Source organism: Nesoenas mayeri, assembly GCF_963082525.1.
Source record: "Nesoenas mayeri genome assembly, chromosome: 14".
In the NCBI taxonomy this organism is placed as follows: domain Eukaryota; kingdom Metazoa; phylum Chordata; class Aves; order Columbiformes; family Columbidae; genus Nesoenas; species Nesoenas mayeri.
In genome coordinates this window covers 9,270,381-9,288,897 of record NC_137556.1, presented here as the reverse complement: position 1 = coordinate 9,288,897, position 18,517 = coordinate 9,270,381, and the positions used below count along the sequence as shown (strand labels likewise).

The window sequence follows — 18,517 nt, the reverse complement described above, 5'->3', positions numbered from 1 at the left end:
GTCCTTGGCAATGAGACTGACAAAGACTTTTGCTGGTTGGCATTTCAGAGAATTCATCAGACATTTTAATCTGTTCATTGTTTCACTCGGTCTGGAAACAGTTACAATAAAAATACAAATATAGGAAAATTGAGAAGGAATTGCCATAAAACCCAGTTCATTGGAACAATTTATTTTGTTTAAGGCAATAAAGATTGGCAGCATGCCATAGAGCCTTGATGGTGTTCGTCTTACTCTGATTATTACAAAAATCAGGGGAAAATAAGATCAGGATAAGAAAATTAAGAGCATGAATGAGTTTTGATCTGTTATTTGCTTACAGCAAGCAGCACAGTTCATCATTATGTTTGCTCCATGAGATATTAATGAAATACACAGTGACCCTTGGACAACGCCAACCCTCTCTCCACCAATATTTCAGTAATCAGTCTTAGATCTCATCAGAGATGTTACAGAACCACTTAACTTTCTCTCTTCTCTGGGAATGGGCACCGACATCAAGTTAAAGATTACACTAATGTTTTGCTTAGTGTTGTAGACGCTGAAGAGAAGAGAGTTTGAGATAAAAGCTTCAAGGCAGAATACTTCAAAGTGTAATGAAAAATGGTGGTGTGGCATATTGAATTTCAGAGGCCTAAACGTTGCAATGTGTTCTCAAAGTTCCGATTAGATGTTATTTCCCTTTTCTACAGTGCTGGAAAAAGAGGCTGGGAGGCTTTTATGGGCAAATGTGGCTGCTCCTGTGCTGCATCCCAGAAGAGAAAGGCAGCGTTACAAGATCGGTGTGGCTGGGGCTGTGCAGAAGGGCAAGATATCACTAATTGAAATGGAAGTACTGGCAGTGGAGGGGGTGGTGTGGGTCCAAAAAGAGCAATTTAAAAGCATTAAGTGCTTTATCTCATTCACAGTGACCCCTTTCCAAGCTGATAAAGGTAAATATATCAGAATCTGGGAGCTCACGCAAAATGCTTTGTGATGGCACAGGGACTCCAATAAATGGCTGTGGGTTTTCCTTATACCATGCATATACCTCTGTGATTTAGGAAGAAAATTGCACTTTCAGCCTATCAGTTACACATTTTTTTAATAAGTTAAAAAAGTCTAAAAAAAAAAAAAAAAAAAAAAAGAATGAAATCAGACATCAATCTGAAGAGCCAGGTCAAATAAAGAAGCTGCCAAAGTGGCATTTTTGAGAGCCACCAAAAGACACAGGAAAGCATTAACACCTCCAAAAGCCACTGTTCTGTGCTACAGAGAATTAAGTAAATGAGGTGAATATTTCCCCAGAATATGGAAAAAATCTTTCAAAGCCTTCAGTCGTAATTCAAAGGGCCCAAGTGAGTTGTTTTACACATAGAAATAAAGAGAATGTTTTAAAGACTACTGTGGATACCACATTGAACAATAACTTTTCCACACTGCTATCTAATTTGATGTATGACAGCTCTTCCTTGTAGCTTATCATGTATACGCATTGTGGGAAAGCACTTTACAGCTCTCATGACAGAGTGAGATTTTTTCCTTAGTATACTTGTTCAAAAATGCATGAGTATCGCTATACATACAATAAAGTACATTTATAGCTCTATAACTGTATAGGAAGTTACTTCTGATAGAAAACACTAATAGAGAGACTTTCATTATTTAGTTTTTGTTATATTGGACAGAGAAAGAGTCTGTGATGAGCACCTGGTTACTAGTGCTGTTCAGCATTAGCACTGTGGTTGCCTAAGTTGTCAGCAGTAAAACATTGTTTAAATCCCCTGTGCAAAACACCCCATGGTCCCTATTTGAAGGGCATCTCTCTTATCCTGTGGCACATAAAAGATAAGCTATAGCCAGGTCAAAAAATCCAGAAAATTCCTTAGAGTATCAGATGGTGCAAAGATATCAAGCAGGAAAAAAAATTAAAGAAAAAAAAATCTATCTTGGACAGAAAAATGGTCTCAGCAGTAATAAGAAAACTGACTGCAAGACAGGTAAAAGGCCGAAGTCAGCCTCGGAGGGCTGGAATTAATCATGCAGAAAAAAGCAGTATGCTTTTTATTACTGAAATAATTCTAATTCTCTTGTGAGTGCAGAAATCTACCATCAAGGCAAAGAATCACTCAGATAGGATCATCTTGCTTTGCTAATGCAACCTACACAAAATAACCAGAGGCTGAGGTAGGAAGGAAAAACTTAGCGGTAAACCAGTGAAAAACGCTTTGAAAACTTGCATGTCAGAACTAACAACACAAACTTGTGACTTTAACTTCCCTGCTTTCACAGAGATACTCCCATTGGGTCCTTTCCAGCCTGTCCCTTCACTGTAATCCTTATAACACTGTCAAACCTCAGCAAACAAAAGCTGCAATTCAGATGAGCAGCAGTGTGTTTAATCAGTGAGTGAGAGCTAGAAAAGGAGCTACATAAATAAATTTTCAGGAAAACATTGATAATGTCAAGACACACTGGTGGGGCAGGGATGAGCCATCTTTCTTTCCATCATGTAGCTGTGTTCGTGCCCTTTGAACATCCTTTCTGGGTTCATTATTAAACATTTGTCTTTTGATGTAGCTCATTGCTTCTGCAAGCCTATATTGATTAACATATTCTATTAATAAGATGCAGCACCTGTTCACAGGAACCCCTGGTTGGGTGCATAATGCCTTAAATGCTGGAGATCCTAGTGAAAAAGCTGAAACTGTTTTAATGACACTTTTGAGTCAATTGTCACCCCATGCTGCTGAATTACATGGGAAAATGTGTGGGGAGTTAAAGGGATTGGATGTGTGGCTTTTCCCATTTTGCCAAGGATGTCTCCAAGCAGCATATGAGCAGCGCTTCTGTAAAGAGCCATACATAGTGGCATATGAATCACACATTTGTCCTCTGAAAAGATTAAAGTACCTAAGTATGATTAAGAAGACTTCATGACACACCTCACGGACAAACACAGGCAGAGCTGAGCTCTCTGTACGGGTGTTTCCAGCAGGACCAAAGTCAGCCCTGGCTGGGAAAGTGGGCTGGAATTTGCTGAGCAGCGATGCTGCGCTTGTGCAAAACCAGTGTCGTGTTTCTGCCAGTGAAATCCTCATCAAAGGAGATATGAAATTATCCTTTTTTAGTGGGTTGCTGAAGATGCTTTGGGAATACCAGCCAGCATTGACAGGGGTGGAAGAAATGCAGGGAAATGTGGAAGCGGGATATTACTGCTGTGCCCCGAAAGAGTAAAAGCTATACTGCCATTTCACCAAAGAGGTTCAGATGAATTAAAGGGTAAAAACATGCCCACATGAACAAGACAGAAGAAAAAGGCAATGAAAATATTAAACCGAAACGTAACTACTTTGCTTTCAAACCACTTCTTATTTTTGAAGATTCCTTCGATATTTTAAGTATTTTAAAATCTCAAAACCCAAACAGAGAATCTAAATAAAATAATTTGCTTGAACCAAAACATACCTTTTTTTTTTTTTTTGAAAAACAAAACAAAAACGTGAAAAAATTGAAAAATATATCAGAATAATTTTTTGATCCCATAAAAGACCCTTCTACCTACAGAATTGTTTCACCTGATGCAGAGCAGGAGATGACAAAGCTCAGTGGAAATTACTGAAGCTTGCTAGGAAATACAAAGTATAAGAAAAGACCAATATATGCGTATGACTGTTCTTATCTTCACCTTGTACTCTATTCTGTGAACCTTCAAGTGAAAAAAGGGCCCTTTTTTTGAAGAAACTATTCTGAGAGACCTTAACAGAAGCAGATGGGATATAATACATTTATTTCATGATCCGGAGTGAGGAAAAAATTGCCTTTCACAAGTTCTTGTGCCATTAAAGCATGACAAATGAGGTTGTCAGAGAATAAATATAGCTTGAACATAGCTCACTGTTTGCTGTTGTGCCTGATAAGGGATGCACATAAAACTGTAGAAAGTCTCAGTAAGAAATAGAAAACTACTTGCCCTACTATTTATGAATTAAAAATAATAAGTGAAGTTCCAATCCAAATATCCATGTTTTGAGACTCTGACCTTTTCACAAAATAGACCCAGTATATTATAGTTAAATTCTATGCATGGCCACAGCCCAGTTTTTAAAACATTTTGCACCAGAGTAACCTTACAAAGGAGAATAAATCAACAGGTCCAAATTCCTTCATCCAGAGGCAAAAAAAAGTAATTTCATGGAACCTCGTTCAACTTAGATGAAATAAAATTTGACTGCTCAAGACTCATTTCAATATTATCTGACCATTACATAAAAATAAACACTACGTGATATTTGTGTTGCTGCAGACACACACAGATAGCATGAATCAAGGAAACATTCCTGCCCTGGGGATTTCTGCAGATTTTCCCCATCCCTGGGGCTCATTTGACTGTCTAATAGCATCACACACATATTCATGAGGTTCTTGCTCATCCTGTAGATGAGTTTTGTGACAGTCATGGTGAATATTCAGACCTGATATCTGGAGTCTAACATCAGCCTTTATAAACCTGGTAGCAAAGGCAAAATGTTTGTATTTGTAGGTAGAGCCCAGATTAGCTGTAATTATTAGGGGAAGAAAAAACAAAACTAAACAAAATTGTGCAACCTCAGTCACTGACTTACTATTAAGGCACAAACCCAGAAGTATTTATTATGGTTTTAATAATAAATTACACCTTTAGTAGAATCTTTCATGTGCATATTTATAAACTAAAATATCTTACTATTAGAGCCATTTGGCAGTGGGGAAATGTTTGCACCAGATCCAATGATACTCACATATTCCCCAATTTTATGGAAATCCAGTATCTGGATCCACTTGCTGGCTGGCCTGAGTTATCTAAAATCTAATTTTGAACACTTAAAACCTTATCATAGCTATAATTTACAACCACATCTCTTTCCTGTGACTCAGTCTGCCCTATAAAAGCAAGTGTGGTGTTTGGGATAGTTCTTCTGCTCCCTGCAGAATCTGTGAGAACATTAACAGGATCAAAGTGTCACTTTGCAGAGTGATGAGGAGACAGAACCAAGGCAGTGAAGGTCATCCCAGTGTCCCAATTCCTGTGTAATTGCCTCAAACCACCCGTGTGGTACAGCTCTGTAAGGAGATGGTGTGGTCCCATCAGAATAAGCAGCGTGGATGGAAATACAATTTAATCAGGCACCAGAATGGTGAACAGGCTCAAAATAAAACCAAATAAAAACAAATTAGCCTAATACAAAACAAAAGTAATGGGATGAATAAAACTGCCAGGACCATTTCAAATGCAATTCACCTATTGGAAGAAATGCTCTCCACTGCTGAGCAAAAACACAAAATTAATAATCCTCTTAGTAGTAGATGGAATGGATGGGGATTTTTTTGTTGCTCTGTTACATTTTCAATTCATGTTATGTAAAATTAAATCTGATATATTGGAGGTGTATAATTAGAAAATGTAGAGTTCACACAAATTCTAAAATTGGTTCAGTTTAAATCTTGTTCTGCCTAAAGTTTCTTTATAATTTTACTTCTCTGAGACAAGGACAGAGGCTCTTTTTTGTGCTCAGCATTCTCCTATAGTGTAGTAAACGAGGTGATTGGCTCTTGAGCAAACTTCGGTTTCATATTCCAGTGAGCTGCATGGTTTCTGAAGAGATTTGTTGCTAATGTTTTTCTTCTTCTCTTTTTACATGTATGAATAAATCTTATCACTCAATTATTTATCTGACAAAAAGCAAATGAATTGGAAGTCCCAGCCTCTAACATTCCATGACCAGAACCATGTGTAAGTCCTTTTTATTTAATTATTCATCTGAAAATATACCACAAAAAAGCTACCATATAGAAAGCTCCCTTTGATATCTATAAAAAAATAACCACAGTGGACAGAGGAGGAGAAATTGAAAATGCTATAGCCTCTTCCTCCCCCAGGAGAATCAGTAGACTATTTTCCCTTTGGCTGTGTGGTGAGGAAAGGCTGGGCTGGTGCTCAGACTCAGAGCCCTCTTCTATAGATGGCTTCACCGCCAGCAGAATTGGTGGGTAGAAATATTCCCTCATAGGATGAGACTTTCACCATGAGGTATGGAGTCCCAAAAATGTACTCAAACACAGACATCTACAGGTGTCTGATAAGAACCCCATGTAGGAGAGCTGCACCCTGAATCAGTACCCACGCAGACACCCACATTTGAACACCAGTAACTTGAAATACTGAATCTTACTATGGTTTTTTTTGAAGGATTGTACCAATCCCCATTTGACTTTCCATCCAAACTGCACATTAGCAGGTTAAGTGCCTATGGGGAAAATGGCTGAAGCCAAAACTGAAGGCAACTAAGGTCAGTTTTATAGCAGGACATATTAATTGCTCTTTCTAAGAGAATTTTATTATTAATAAAGGTAATTTTAGGTCCTTTCGTCTGTGATGGGCATGCATGCAATGGATTTGATATGTTCCTGTGCTCTCTTGTCAGTGTCTTGATGGACATCTAAGACCCTGTGGCACTTTGCAAATGAAAATAATTAAGTCTGCCTATTACAGTAAATTGGCAATATTACAAACACCACTCAGGATGGAGATATGATTCATTCAAGTCTTGAGAGGATGGAGGTATGGGCAGGAAATAGCAAAATTAGATTCAACTTGGAAAATAAATTAAAACATCTGAGCAGAAGGAAATCATCAGAACCACAGATTTTAGTGGGAGGAAGGAACCTTGCTAATGAAATACTTAGAAACTTAGGAACACTTTCTGTGAGGAAGAGAAGTAATTCCTTTCCTTTCCAACCTCTGACGAAATGTCTGTATATGCAATTAAAAATGTAAAAGAAAAATTACATGGGTAAGCTTAAGAGTCCAGAATGACTACAGAATTTCTACTGTTTACACAGAAATTTAGCTACATTTGTACAGTATCAACTGGGTCTCCAGTGATGGACACAAGAGACACTTTTCTTCCCACCACCACAGTCCAAGCCATCAATGATTTGACCAGAACTCAGTTAAATATTCCTGAAGCTAAAGAGTAGAAAAAAAAAATAACCAGGGATTATGGAAACAAAACCAAAAAGCCAACTTCCTGAAAGCCTTTTTTCCTGAGGTGTTCACCTCCTTGAGCCCTCGTGTTTAGATGGTGAAACATGACCCTGTTCTGCTTCAAACCATATCTGTGCATGTTACAACCACTGGGATACAGAAAGGTCAGTGTTTGTGGGAAATTCCTAAACTTAATTTTGTTCCAAAGAAGGACAAACAGCCGCAAGAGAGACTTTTTGTGACCTAGGTATCTCTGAGAGCCGAGGAGCTCCAACATTCCATTTGGGTTACTGAAATGCAGTTTTCCATTTGTGCAAAGGCTCCTGTGCAGATTGTGTGTGAGGCGGTGGATGGTGTGTCCCAGTGAGACCTCTGCAGCAGTACCTCCATAGGGCATGGCGTTGCAGTTATTCTGCAAATTCCAGCAAACTGAGAACACGGCGAGCTTGCAGAGCCATAGCTACCCACATGGCATGTGGCACAAATATACACCTTGCTCTCCGAAGGGAGGAATTCACAACTTCTTGTCATCTACTCCTGCCCTCTGTTCTCCAGCTTATTTTCTCACGCTTCTCTTGCAAATACCAAGCTTTTCCACTTAGCCTTCCTAGAGGTGTGTTAACTGAGCTCTGCCCCAGCTTGTGTTCAGGGCAGTGTCTGCTACTGCACATTTTGAGGGGCAGAGCTGTCTCCTCAACAGGAGCAGGGCTGGTGCTTTTGCCCATCCAGGGACTAACCTCTCTAGCTCCCGTGAGGGGTGGAAATGCTGCAGCTGGAGCCCCATTCAATGGTGAGAAGCACTCTGGAAGGCATTTCATGCATGAGCTATTGTACAGGGTAAAACCACATCCTCTGAGCAAATGAATGGGGAGCACAGGTTGTTGCAGCAGTTGATGAGAGCTGGGACTTCTCATGCCCTTGAGTGCCTGAGTCGTGTGGCCAATGTAGTGAAAAATTCTAATCTAATGCAGCCATGAGTATTCTGTCCGGAGCATCCTCCATATGTTAATTATTAATAATACAGTTATGAGAAAAGTTCCTGTTCCAGCTCTCTATTAAATAGGATTTACACAGCCATCTGGTGTTCTGTTTAATTCTTATTAATTTTTTTTTTTTCAAACCCAATTTGTGTGTTTTACTGTTAATTAAATTAAAACTCGTGAAGGAGAAAGGTGCCTTTGTGATCTCTATGAACTGAGCTGCTGAGAAAACAGAGGTGGACACTCAACATTTGCAATTAAAAGAGTATAGCAACTGTAATTCTGATATTGTGAAAGAAGGAGAATGAATGTCACCTCCCACAGAGAAGCAACAGCTTTAGATCTAAAGGTTAATGTTGACATATAAATCCCCTGCCAGCATTAAAGAGTGACAATAAAGAAGCATAGCAGTATAGACAAAAATGCAAAGCAAATATACACCAGTAAATCATTTTGTTGTGGTACATCAAAACTTGCATTTTCTCACTGTTGGTTGCCCAAAGGAAGAATCCAAGACAGAGCTGTCCCAGACTCTGTGCCTATGCCTGTCACAGTTAGAAATCACATCCTGGCTTAATTAGAAATGAGTACACACATAGGGAAAACTTATACTACCCCTGTATTTCCAGTATCCGATAGAAAACAAAATTACTTAAATATTTCAAGAAAAGAAAAAAAAATATTCTGCAAATTTCCCCTGCACTCTCCTATAGTCTCTGAAGAAACCCCCTGAACAGCCTTGCTCCAGCATCAGCAGGGTGCTCTGATGCTCTTCCTGCACCCAACCTTTCTCCTCCCTTTGCTCAAGACTCTGCACATCTGGAGAAGAGAGAAATCAGTTCCTGACTCGAATATGCAAGTGTGAACCATAGCTAAATAATATCACAGGAGACAATAGTAAGTTTGTAACCATCCCATAACAAGGGCTAAAAGTCCATTTCTTGGAAGGCATCCAGGACTTTGTAAATGCTCAAACGTTTGCAAATTGTTTTGCTTTTGACAAACTGTTCCTACTATAATAATTTTCGAGGAAACGTGAGTCATTAAGATGGTTAATTTGAGGTGAGAAATTACTCTGGAAAACTTGAGTGGAGGACATTTGAGTACCGTTTTCCAAGAATCCTAGGGTACAGAGTGATTATTTATTTTTTTCAAGAATGATAGAGAATTATAGTAATAAGGTGTTTTTAAAGACCACTTTGTAAACTACTGTAATTTTAGCTTTCTCCTTGCTGTGAAATATGTACAAACAGTTTCTTAATTCTTCAGTGACCTTCTCTATGACCTTCTCTAATCTTCAGTTATGTTAGAGCTTTAAACTTGCTTTTTCACCAGCATCTCATATGTGCTGGTAGCACACTTTGCAGAAAAAAAAAAAAAAAAAAAAAAGGAAAAAGAGACAGGCAAGTGAAGTCTGCAATTTTGGATGCATTCTTGAATGAATTTCCAAGATTCATCTCAAATTTTGTAAATTAGAAAAAAAGGTAGCGATCAACGAAGCAATGGCCTTTCAGTTGAACTGCTTTTTTGGAGTAGCGAATGGACAAGGTAACAGAGAATCCTAATGGGAAGCACAAATGAAAAAAGGCAGAGAAAGATCATTTAGGGTCTGGGAAAAATCCTGTTGTGGGTACCAGTTGCAGATTTACTGTGTAGAACACAGTATAAATTGTTCTCTGCAGATTTTTGTCAAAAAAGCCTACCATATGCACTTAAAGTACTAATACAGAAGAATGTATTAAGCAGCTAATGATATAACTTGATATTTAAAAAAAATCAAGTATTTCCTAAAATATCAGGTGCAAATGTGAATATTTAATCTGAATACTAACTTAATTAAAAGCCAAAACAAAATGACATAAAAATTAACACCACTTTTGTTTTGGTTTTTGTTTTTCTCAGACCATTATGAAGTCCCTGAAGCTGTCTTGTCTAAGATTCTTCTTGCAGTTCATGGGGAAGAACAAGAATAAAATACTTTAGGAGCTCTTGGTTCATCTAGAGCTTGCCAATAATACAAAATCAAACATCTGAACACTGATGCTAATGATAAAGATGGGGAGGTTCTGGTAGCAGGGGTGGAAGGCATAGCTATAGTCCCTTCGTTAGTCCTACCCTGCCAACTAAACTTCCAGGACAAAAAGAAGTGGCAAACACAACTATTTCTGTGTTATTCCAGTTCTAGAGTGCAGTTAAAAAGCTGCAAAGGTCTCCACATCATTGGAACTGCTTCTGGGTGAGTTAGAGCCCTCCATGTCTCAGCACTCAGACTTGGCCTGGGCAGACAGCACTGTCAGACCAAGTGATGGGGTTTTGGGTGCCATGGGTGGGAAGTCACTTTGGGCACCTGCCTCGTCTGCCTTTCACACTTGGAGCACCACACGTGATCTCGTGTATGCCTGCAAGTCATTGCACCAGCTTTGAAAAAGTGCCTTGAAATTTACAGATTCTGCCCAAGAATTGACTTATTAAGTATGTAAAATAATTCACCGTCCATCTCACCCCTCTCTATGATAGTATTTTATTAAAATGAACATTGATTTCGAAGCACAGGGTTTGTATAAACAAGCCTAAACACCTCTCATCTGGATTAAAAAAAAAACAACCTTGTACCTGAGATCTATTGCCTCTTAAGGAAATCATTACTGTGTTACCATAACACAATCTCTTTGTTCAGCCACTGTGATAAATATCAGTCTATTATCATAAGTCACTGCCAATAACCAAAGCCATTTATCTGAATGTATCTCTGTCTCCCACAAATGAAACTATCTTACTTTCCAGTTAGCAGTTAAATCCTCATCTTACACATAGACATATATGGTCTACTGAAAAGAATATTCTGAAAAGTGCTAACCTGAGAGTCAACATGAGGCTGACAAATGCTCACGTTTATGCTCTGTAATTAAACAGTTACCATCAGTGAGCAACACATTGCTCCAGATAAGGTACTCAGCTTTTCTGGGCACAGGAAGATATTTATACAGAAAAAGATCAACTGTATATGATCTGCCACAGATGCTTTAGGTCAGCATTCATGCATTATGAAGTAATATATATAAAACATAAGAAATGGAGGAAATTTTCCTCTGCAACCAACTAAGCTAGGATGAATGAGCTTGAAAAAGCACAATAACAACAATTCAGCTCTGGTTAATGGTCCTGGTATCTAAAGGATGACAGAAATATGTAGAAGAATAAACACACAAAATAGTGCAGAAGGCTTCATACATTAAAAAGGCTGGATGTTCTGACCAACTTAAAGATAATTCTCAGACCATGGGTCATTGAGGACTATTCCTTGATTATGTGCTGTCAGTATCTTTTAGAGGAGTTCATTTTCTGAAAGAGCACCACAGCAAGTTCAGCCTCCTGTTACTAAAGAAATAGCTTCAATAAATAAACTTGATCCAGCTTGTTGAAAGGCATCTAAATAAGAGCAAACTGAGATGTTATCCTTAGTTTTGGTGACAGAACAATGCAGAGACATGATATCCTAGGAGGAAATATTTGGCTCTGTACCAAGTGCTGCTGCATGAAAGCAATTCATTTCATATAATAGTTTTAAGATTTGATTTAATTAATGGCTTTCATAACAGGAAAAGACCTTCTCTGGCCAGCACAGCAGCACAGTCAAGAGGTAAACTGAAGCAGGTGGTGGAATTGGGAGGGGAAAGAGAGCAGATGTTAGCTTGAAAATTTAGAACGCTCTTCAAATCTCGTAACATGAGCCCAGTTTCCATCAATGCATATTGTAGGAACAATTAATTGTGACCACCCAGGCCTAGGATTTGCCAGAATCAAATTTTCCATTCACAGAACATACTTCCATAAAGCTGAAAAAAAGTAATTCAGTCTTCATGTTTTTCCTTAAAATATGTATATTCCTTCTGTTTTATAGATTTGGTAGAAATCTGAATTCTTAGAAAATTGATCTGGGGCTTTAGGAGACTGGAAGATGGGAATGTAGGATAAACATATTTATCAATATTTTTCTGTTTACATATGCTATAAAAAAAATCCCAAGTTTATCAGAAGTTGATTTTTTGAGGTCTTGATCTCACTCTGAATGATTTTTTTTATTTTTTAAATTTTGAATTCCACTTTCCATTGCACTGCAGTAAAAGCTCTTGGCTACAATAGAATTGCTACTTTTTATATGTTATTTCTATAACATTACAGAAAATATAACATTTTTGATGGTTGCAAGTGTTTCCAAAGACCAACACAAGACGTGGTCTGAGCTAAGTGGTCAGGCAGCATTTGAGAGCACACAGGTAATACTGGACACTCAGTCTGCTGACTTCAGCTTAGGCTGCAGCACCCAGCTCTTTTCTCAGCCTAAGCAGAAATAAAGTTTGAAGGAAAGACAGATGATCTGGGAATGCTGAAGATCTGGACTGAATTATCTGCTTTTATAATTTGTGGCCAAGGATACCACAGTATCTGCTAGGTTCATCCCTCAACTTCATGTGAATCATAAGTGAAAGATGGAAGACCCTCGGTTTGGTATAGTAACAACTTTTCACCCCTGCTGAAGTTTTCAGAGATTCATAGTCATGACCTGCACAAGAAGCACCATGCACTATGGGCAGTTCCTTGGGCCATCTGTACATTCAAGTCTGTAACTTCAAAATAAATGCCACACCTTCTGTAACATGTCCTTTGCAAATATCCTTCTCCACATTGAAGTATGTGAGAAAATGTAAATCAGACCATGAAATGTTAAAATTCTAGCGATAGTCCTGGTCCCATTGAAATCTCTCGTTGATTATTTTCCAGGTGACATCAAGGAAGCATAATTTAGATGTGAAGATGTATCCACCAGGAAACAAAAAAAAATAGCTTACCTTTTTGACCTCATATTTAATAGCAAGTTTAATCCTGCTCAGACTTGGCCGGTGGTGCTCAGGGCACAGATGGATGTTCACATCTCCATTGAGAATTGCTTCTACTTCTTCGGTGTCTCTGCACAAGTCCAGCACACCCACGACAAAGTCCTTGCATTGCATAGATAGCTTCCGATAGTCATTCTAAGGGAAAACAGAGAAATATGAGTTATTTAATTATGCACTTGAAAGCACATCTCGAACAGACAAAAAAAAAGCAAGAGAGAGAATCATGAGCAAGGTTACTGGTGCAAAACTACCGGCTAAAGTAGTAAGAAAGCATTTGATTTCACCAAGGATGTAGCTAGCTTTTCACAAATAGACATTAACTCCTCCAGAATTCATAGTAATCTTCCTATCAGATACATAGTTAATATTACAGTAGAACATATTTTACAGTAGAACATATTTTACAGAAGAATAATAATTTACAGATAAATTTTAATTTTAAGCAATTGCTTGACCTTTTCTCTCTCTATGACAAATCTTCAAGGAATGTGAAAAGATGGCCAAAAAAAGATCCTGCTAATGGTTTAGAATTTACAGCAAATTTTACAATGTAGAGTCTTTGCTAGCAATTTCTTCTTTAGTAACTTTCAAGGAATTTCAGTTTGGAGCACCACACACAGATGTGTTCAAATTAATTATAAAGTTGCAATACCAATTTCAGTTTCAAATTTATTACCTAACAATTTGGTTAAACAGTCCCAAAAGAGCACCCAGAAGATAATTTTTGTCATAACACTTTTTCAGTAAATGGGACTTCAGAAACTCAACATGATTTCCTATGAAATAATTTCACCTTGCAAACTCAAATTACACTTATGGGAAAAGAGATAGCATGTACCTGACTTGATAGAGGTCTAGAAGAGCGATTTTACTGCCCTAAATTAAATTGATTGATTTTCACATGCAGATACAAAAAAATGAGGAAAATGCCACCAACTGAGTAAATGCAGTAAATTAGAACACAATTAAGTCTACCATTAATATCCTAATAAAACGGTGATATTAAAGACTCAATGCAACGAATAGAAATAATAAGACAAGCTCTTACTGACTTGAGAGATCTTTTCAAATTAGGTTTGATGAGTTAATTAAATTCAGCAGCTTATCTAATTAAGCAAGCAGCCAAAAAAAGATGATGGTTAAACCTGGCTTTGATGAAATGATAAGAGCAACCTGTTTTTCTACTCCTATATTTTCTAAATTATTAATTCTAACATTTACACATAGCAACATATTAGCCTTCCTTGTTAGGCAAAGATCTCAAAGCATTGTGCAAACATTCATTAATTAGGCAGAACAGCACTGTATAAAATACAGTGTATTAGAGGTGGCTGAATTACTTTGGACAGTTTTTCCCCTTCAGAACCGAGATGCTCTTGATAATTACTTTTTTTTTTTTTTTTAATTAAGTTGGTTTAATGACTTTGGCACAGATTTGAGGTTACTTCTAATATGTGTGTGTCTCAACTTTGCTTACTGTGTTGTCCTGCATGCTGAGAGCTATGAGGAGCTGTTTCACTGAGCACAGAAAAATTCAATAGTCACAGGGAATCAGAAAGCCCTTCAGGGCTGAGATTGACTCTTCTCACAGTAATGGGAAGATGCCATTTCTGGTAGGTGTTCATGAGAAGGGGCTGAGGAGGAAAGCTGGAAAATAGCTTGCGTTTAGTGGTGATACCTTCTCTAAGGTGAAGTTTCTGTGTTTACACGCTCTTATATCTTCCAAAAAAGTTTGAAATCTGTGTTTCCCTTATCTTCCTCAGGAGCTGTAATCAGACCTCATGTTCTAATTGGGGTGTTCATGAGCAGAGGTCAGCAAGAAATTAAAATCTTCATAAAAATATATAATATAATAGCAAAGTGGTGTTTATCTCTGGTGGAGCAGTTTTATGCCCTATTGCAGAAAGTGGGGCACCAGTTTCATTGCAGAAACTGGAGCTTCTATAAATGTGCCAATTTAGTGCACTGAGATTTAAGGTGTCCTCAAGGTTCAGGCAGAAAATGATCATACGTCTGCATCTAAATCTAGTACCTAAGTACTTTGCGGAGACAGGATTTGTAGAGTGAATGTTATCAAATATGGGGTGAAGTGTAGTCTGAAACGTAAATGAAAGAGAGTTTGTATTTTACAGGTTTAAAGTGCTCCTCTTTAATCAATTCTATGCTTCAATCTTCACTGTACCAAGAAGAATTTCAATAAATAGAAAGCTTGTCTGTTCACTGAGAGAATAGATGCCCAAACAAAAATAGCCTGGAAGTAACTACAGGAGCTGTGAAGCAAATATAGATAGATCTGAAAAAAGATGTAGGCTAGGAATGAAATGCTGATCTGCCACAGGTAATGGAGACACTTAATTACCTCAGCAGGTTTAAAAAACAAATAAACAAAACAAAACAACCAACAAAAAACAACAAAAAGCCAACAACAACACACACACACACACACAAAAAAAAAACAAGGATGAGAACTCTGTTAAGCTTTAATACCATTCTCTATGTAGAGTTTGCAGAGTTTGAAAGCTTATCTCTTAGCCAGCACATTTTAGGTGATTCTCATCACCATTTCCACATCATCTGAACAACTAGTATACATTAGCTCCGACTACTTTCTCTCTTCAACTTTCTTCAAAGAAAGCAGTTTAGTTAGCAACTCGGAAAGTACTTCTAAAGCAAATGTAAATGGCAGGCTCCCAGCTGGTAAACTCCTTCAAGATCCAACTTTATTCACATCTTCAAGCCTAATGTTTTTACTGGTTCTGTACATTTGCAAAGCCTATTAATGATTTTTCTGTTCAAAATTATTTACTCCAGTTTTCAAGTAGACACAAGGAGCAACACAATCTACCCAAGACACAGGCTGTATTAAATAAAATAAATAAAATAGGTTCCAGCCAGTCTTCATCCAGACAGGAGAGCCACTTACTGCTCTCAGGAGATATTGCTCATGTGTTAAGACAAGCATCAGTGATCACTGAACCTGCTGTATCTGCTGATGATCCCTTTTACAAAAGCATTTATCATCTTTTTTCTGTCTTACTTAATGCTCATATTCAGCATAGATAATCGTGTTCAGTCTGATGGTGAGAATACAGCCACTCATTGACTGTCCTTATGTCAGTGTCTCTCTCTTTGCGAGCACAAGTTACTGAAAGCATCTTTACTAAAACCTGAGATTATCAGGATACTGACAGCCACGCTTCTCCTGACCCTGGCTTAGCAACGCGTAGCTTTGGTGATGCAAGCAGAAATGATCTACCTGCATGTAAAATACTGAATTGCGAGTCATGACGCACAGTAAAACACTCAAGGAAGCCAAGATTTGCAAGTGGAATGCAAACTATATTGGTGTACGTGCCAATATTGTATAAACTGCCTGGATTTCACACATTTTGAAGCACCTGAGACCCTGCAGAGCCTGCAGAAAGGAGCGCTGTGACAGTGGCGGGGCTTGTTCTTGCATAGGACAGAAGGCTGCAGCCCCAGGGCAAGGGTTACTGAGAGGTGGAAGAGTCAGGAGGAAGAGGTGAAGAGCCAGAACACATTTCCAGTTATTTTTTGGTACGTCAAAGTTTTTGAAGATCAGCGCCCTGAAGACTCCTGGTAACTCTGACAGGCGTAGTTGGCCACTGTGTATCAAGATGCAAAGGGCCAGGCCCCAATTCCCCATGGCCTTTGCCAGCTGGGTTTCACCTCTAAACCAAGCACTTAATGGCCTTCCCAGTCTAAGCATGTTCCTGGAGGAACCATCCTGGTTGCAAGCCTGGCCAGGCAGTGGGCTACAGGTGGGCCAGGCAGAGGTCCTGCCTCCCACCAGAAACTCATGTCTGGAGACATGAAATCCAGCTCAGTCCTCTCAGCAGAGTCACAGGAATAGGCACAGGCAGTAACCCACACGTTCCTGAGTGCTCTGATCAGCTACTGCATTACACAAGTCTGAGGAGTATGAGTTTCATAAAACAGATGGATCTTTACAGTAATGAAAACTGCAAATCATACATGAGGGTTGCCAGGGCCTCATCCTTACAAGCTGAGCATCATTAGGCCTCAGGGAGGAAGATGAAGGATACAACTAATTACACAAGAGAGCTAGTCTGTTTCAAATAACACATGGAACAGTATTTTATTTCCTTTAGAGACAGCAAGTAGAGATGGATCAGGATAATGCTTGAGAATGTTACAATATCATTTTTTAAAAACTAGAACATAATAAAAGGATTCCAAATTAGCCATTTCCTGCTTCTTCTAACACTGTTGCACATATGGAGTTAAAAATGTCTAATTTTGCTGTTTTGAAAAGGCTGATGGTACTTGTCATTCACTGCAATTTCTCTGAGTACCCTATTATTATCTGTTGATTATGTTCTAAATGAACTCTGTCATGTCTCCACATCTGTTCACAACCACCCAGATTTCTTCAGAAAAGAGCTGTTTGAGGTCAGAGGGATGCAGTCTGAGTAAGAAGTGAAATGAGAAAAAGTAAGACCAGCAACCTATCTTGGCTAGATAATGAAAGAAAACAGAAAAACCCAACCAAACAGGCAAGAAACTATTCAAAAAACAATCAGAGTCAAGAATTTAAATGGAATGTCAGCCATGGGAGCCTAGCTCTGAAATGCAAGCACTACACTTACATTTTGGAAAAGAGAAGCAGAAATGGGATGGTTGAACTAGGTATTAAAGCCACCATTTTTCAGTAGTTCTGTCCATTATATATTGTCTTATAAATCTGCTACACTGGAATTTGAGGGCTTCCACACCAATCCAAGACTTCTGGAACTAATGGACCTGAATGTCCTGTATCTGTGAGTGGGGCTATCACAGCACCAGAAAGCCTCTGTGTGCTCTCAGAGCGTTCACAGATAAACTGCACAGCACAATCTGCTGCATCCAACCTCCTGTCTCTGAGTAATGTAGGAGCTGTGTATTCAGCAGAAAATCTGGCTTTTCTGGGCAGCATTATATTTGCTGTGCAAATGAAAGCTGCAGGCATGTTGCACAGAGCCCCCCTTTATGTTTCCTTGAAGGTCTTGGCTCTTTGTATACAACTCTACATCACACATACCCATATCATGGAGAGAAATATTGCATAGATTAGTTTATGATTTGAAGAGAAGCAGCAGAAAAGAAAGAAAACAGAGAAGTAATTTTATAAATATGAAAACTTCCCCAAATAAAAATGTTTGTAGGAAGAAAACAAAGGTGAGAGAAAGGAGAGGGGCAGAAAGCCAGTGATATTACATACTAGATTTGAAATTAATTTTTTAAATAAACCATCATGTCAAATATTCAAAGTGCTTATAAATATTTACCAATTAGATTTCACATGAAATCTGCACAAGCCAGTTTTGAAGTTGTAGGACAGATTTCCTTCTGGGTATTTACACTGTCTGTGACTGGCCATATGTTTAGGAATGACAAAAAACACAAGGCCTGTGGGAGTGAATACAATGAGAGAAGATGCTGAGAAAGGGCCCTGCACTGATCCTGGTCTTGTAACCACATTATCATCTGAAGTGCACTGAACATCCCTTCCAAAGAGCTCTGTCAACTGTGCCTATAACTGCTGACAAGTTTGAACACAGCTGAGTGCATTTCTATTGTTTCCAGACTAAATGCCTACGTGCATAGAGTAT

The 18,517-nt window shown here is 38.4% G+C and overlaps 1 protein-coding gene across 2 annotated transcripts in view; it reads right to left on the bottom strand.

The window, feature by feature from the left end:
- TRPC7 (transient receptor potential cation channel subfamily C member 7) overlaps positions 1 to 18,517 on the bottom strand; it is a gene marked incomplete at both ends in the record, with an annotated part of 66,898 nt that overhangs the window by 32,624 nt on the left and 15,757 nt on the right. For both annotated transcript variants that reach the window (XM_080353127.1, XM_080353128.1), the window contains one exon: positions 12,837 to 13,019. In XM_080353127.1, the coding sequence (XP_080209253.1) occupies positions 12,837 to 13,019 (183 nt within the window). The remainder of the gene's footprint in view (positions 1 to 12,836; positions 13,020 to 18,517) is intronic.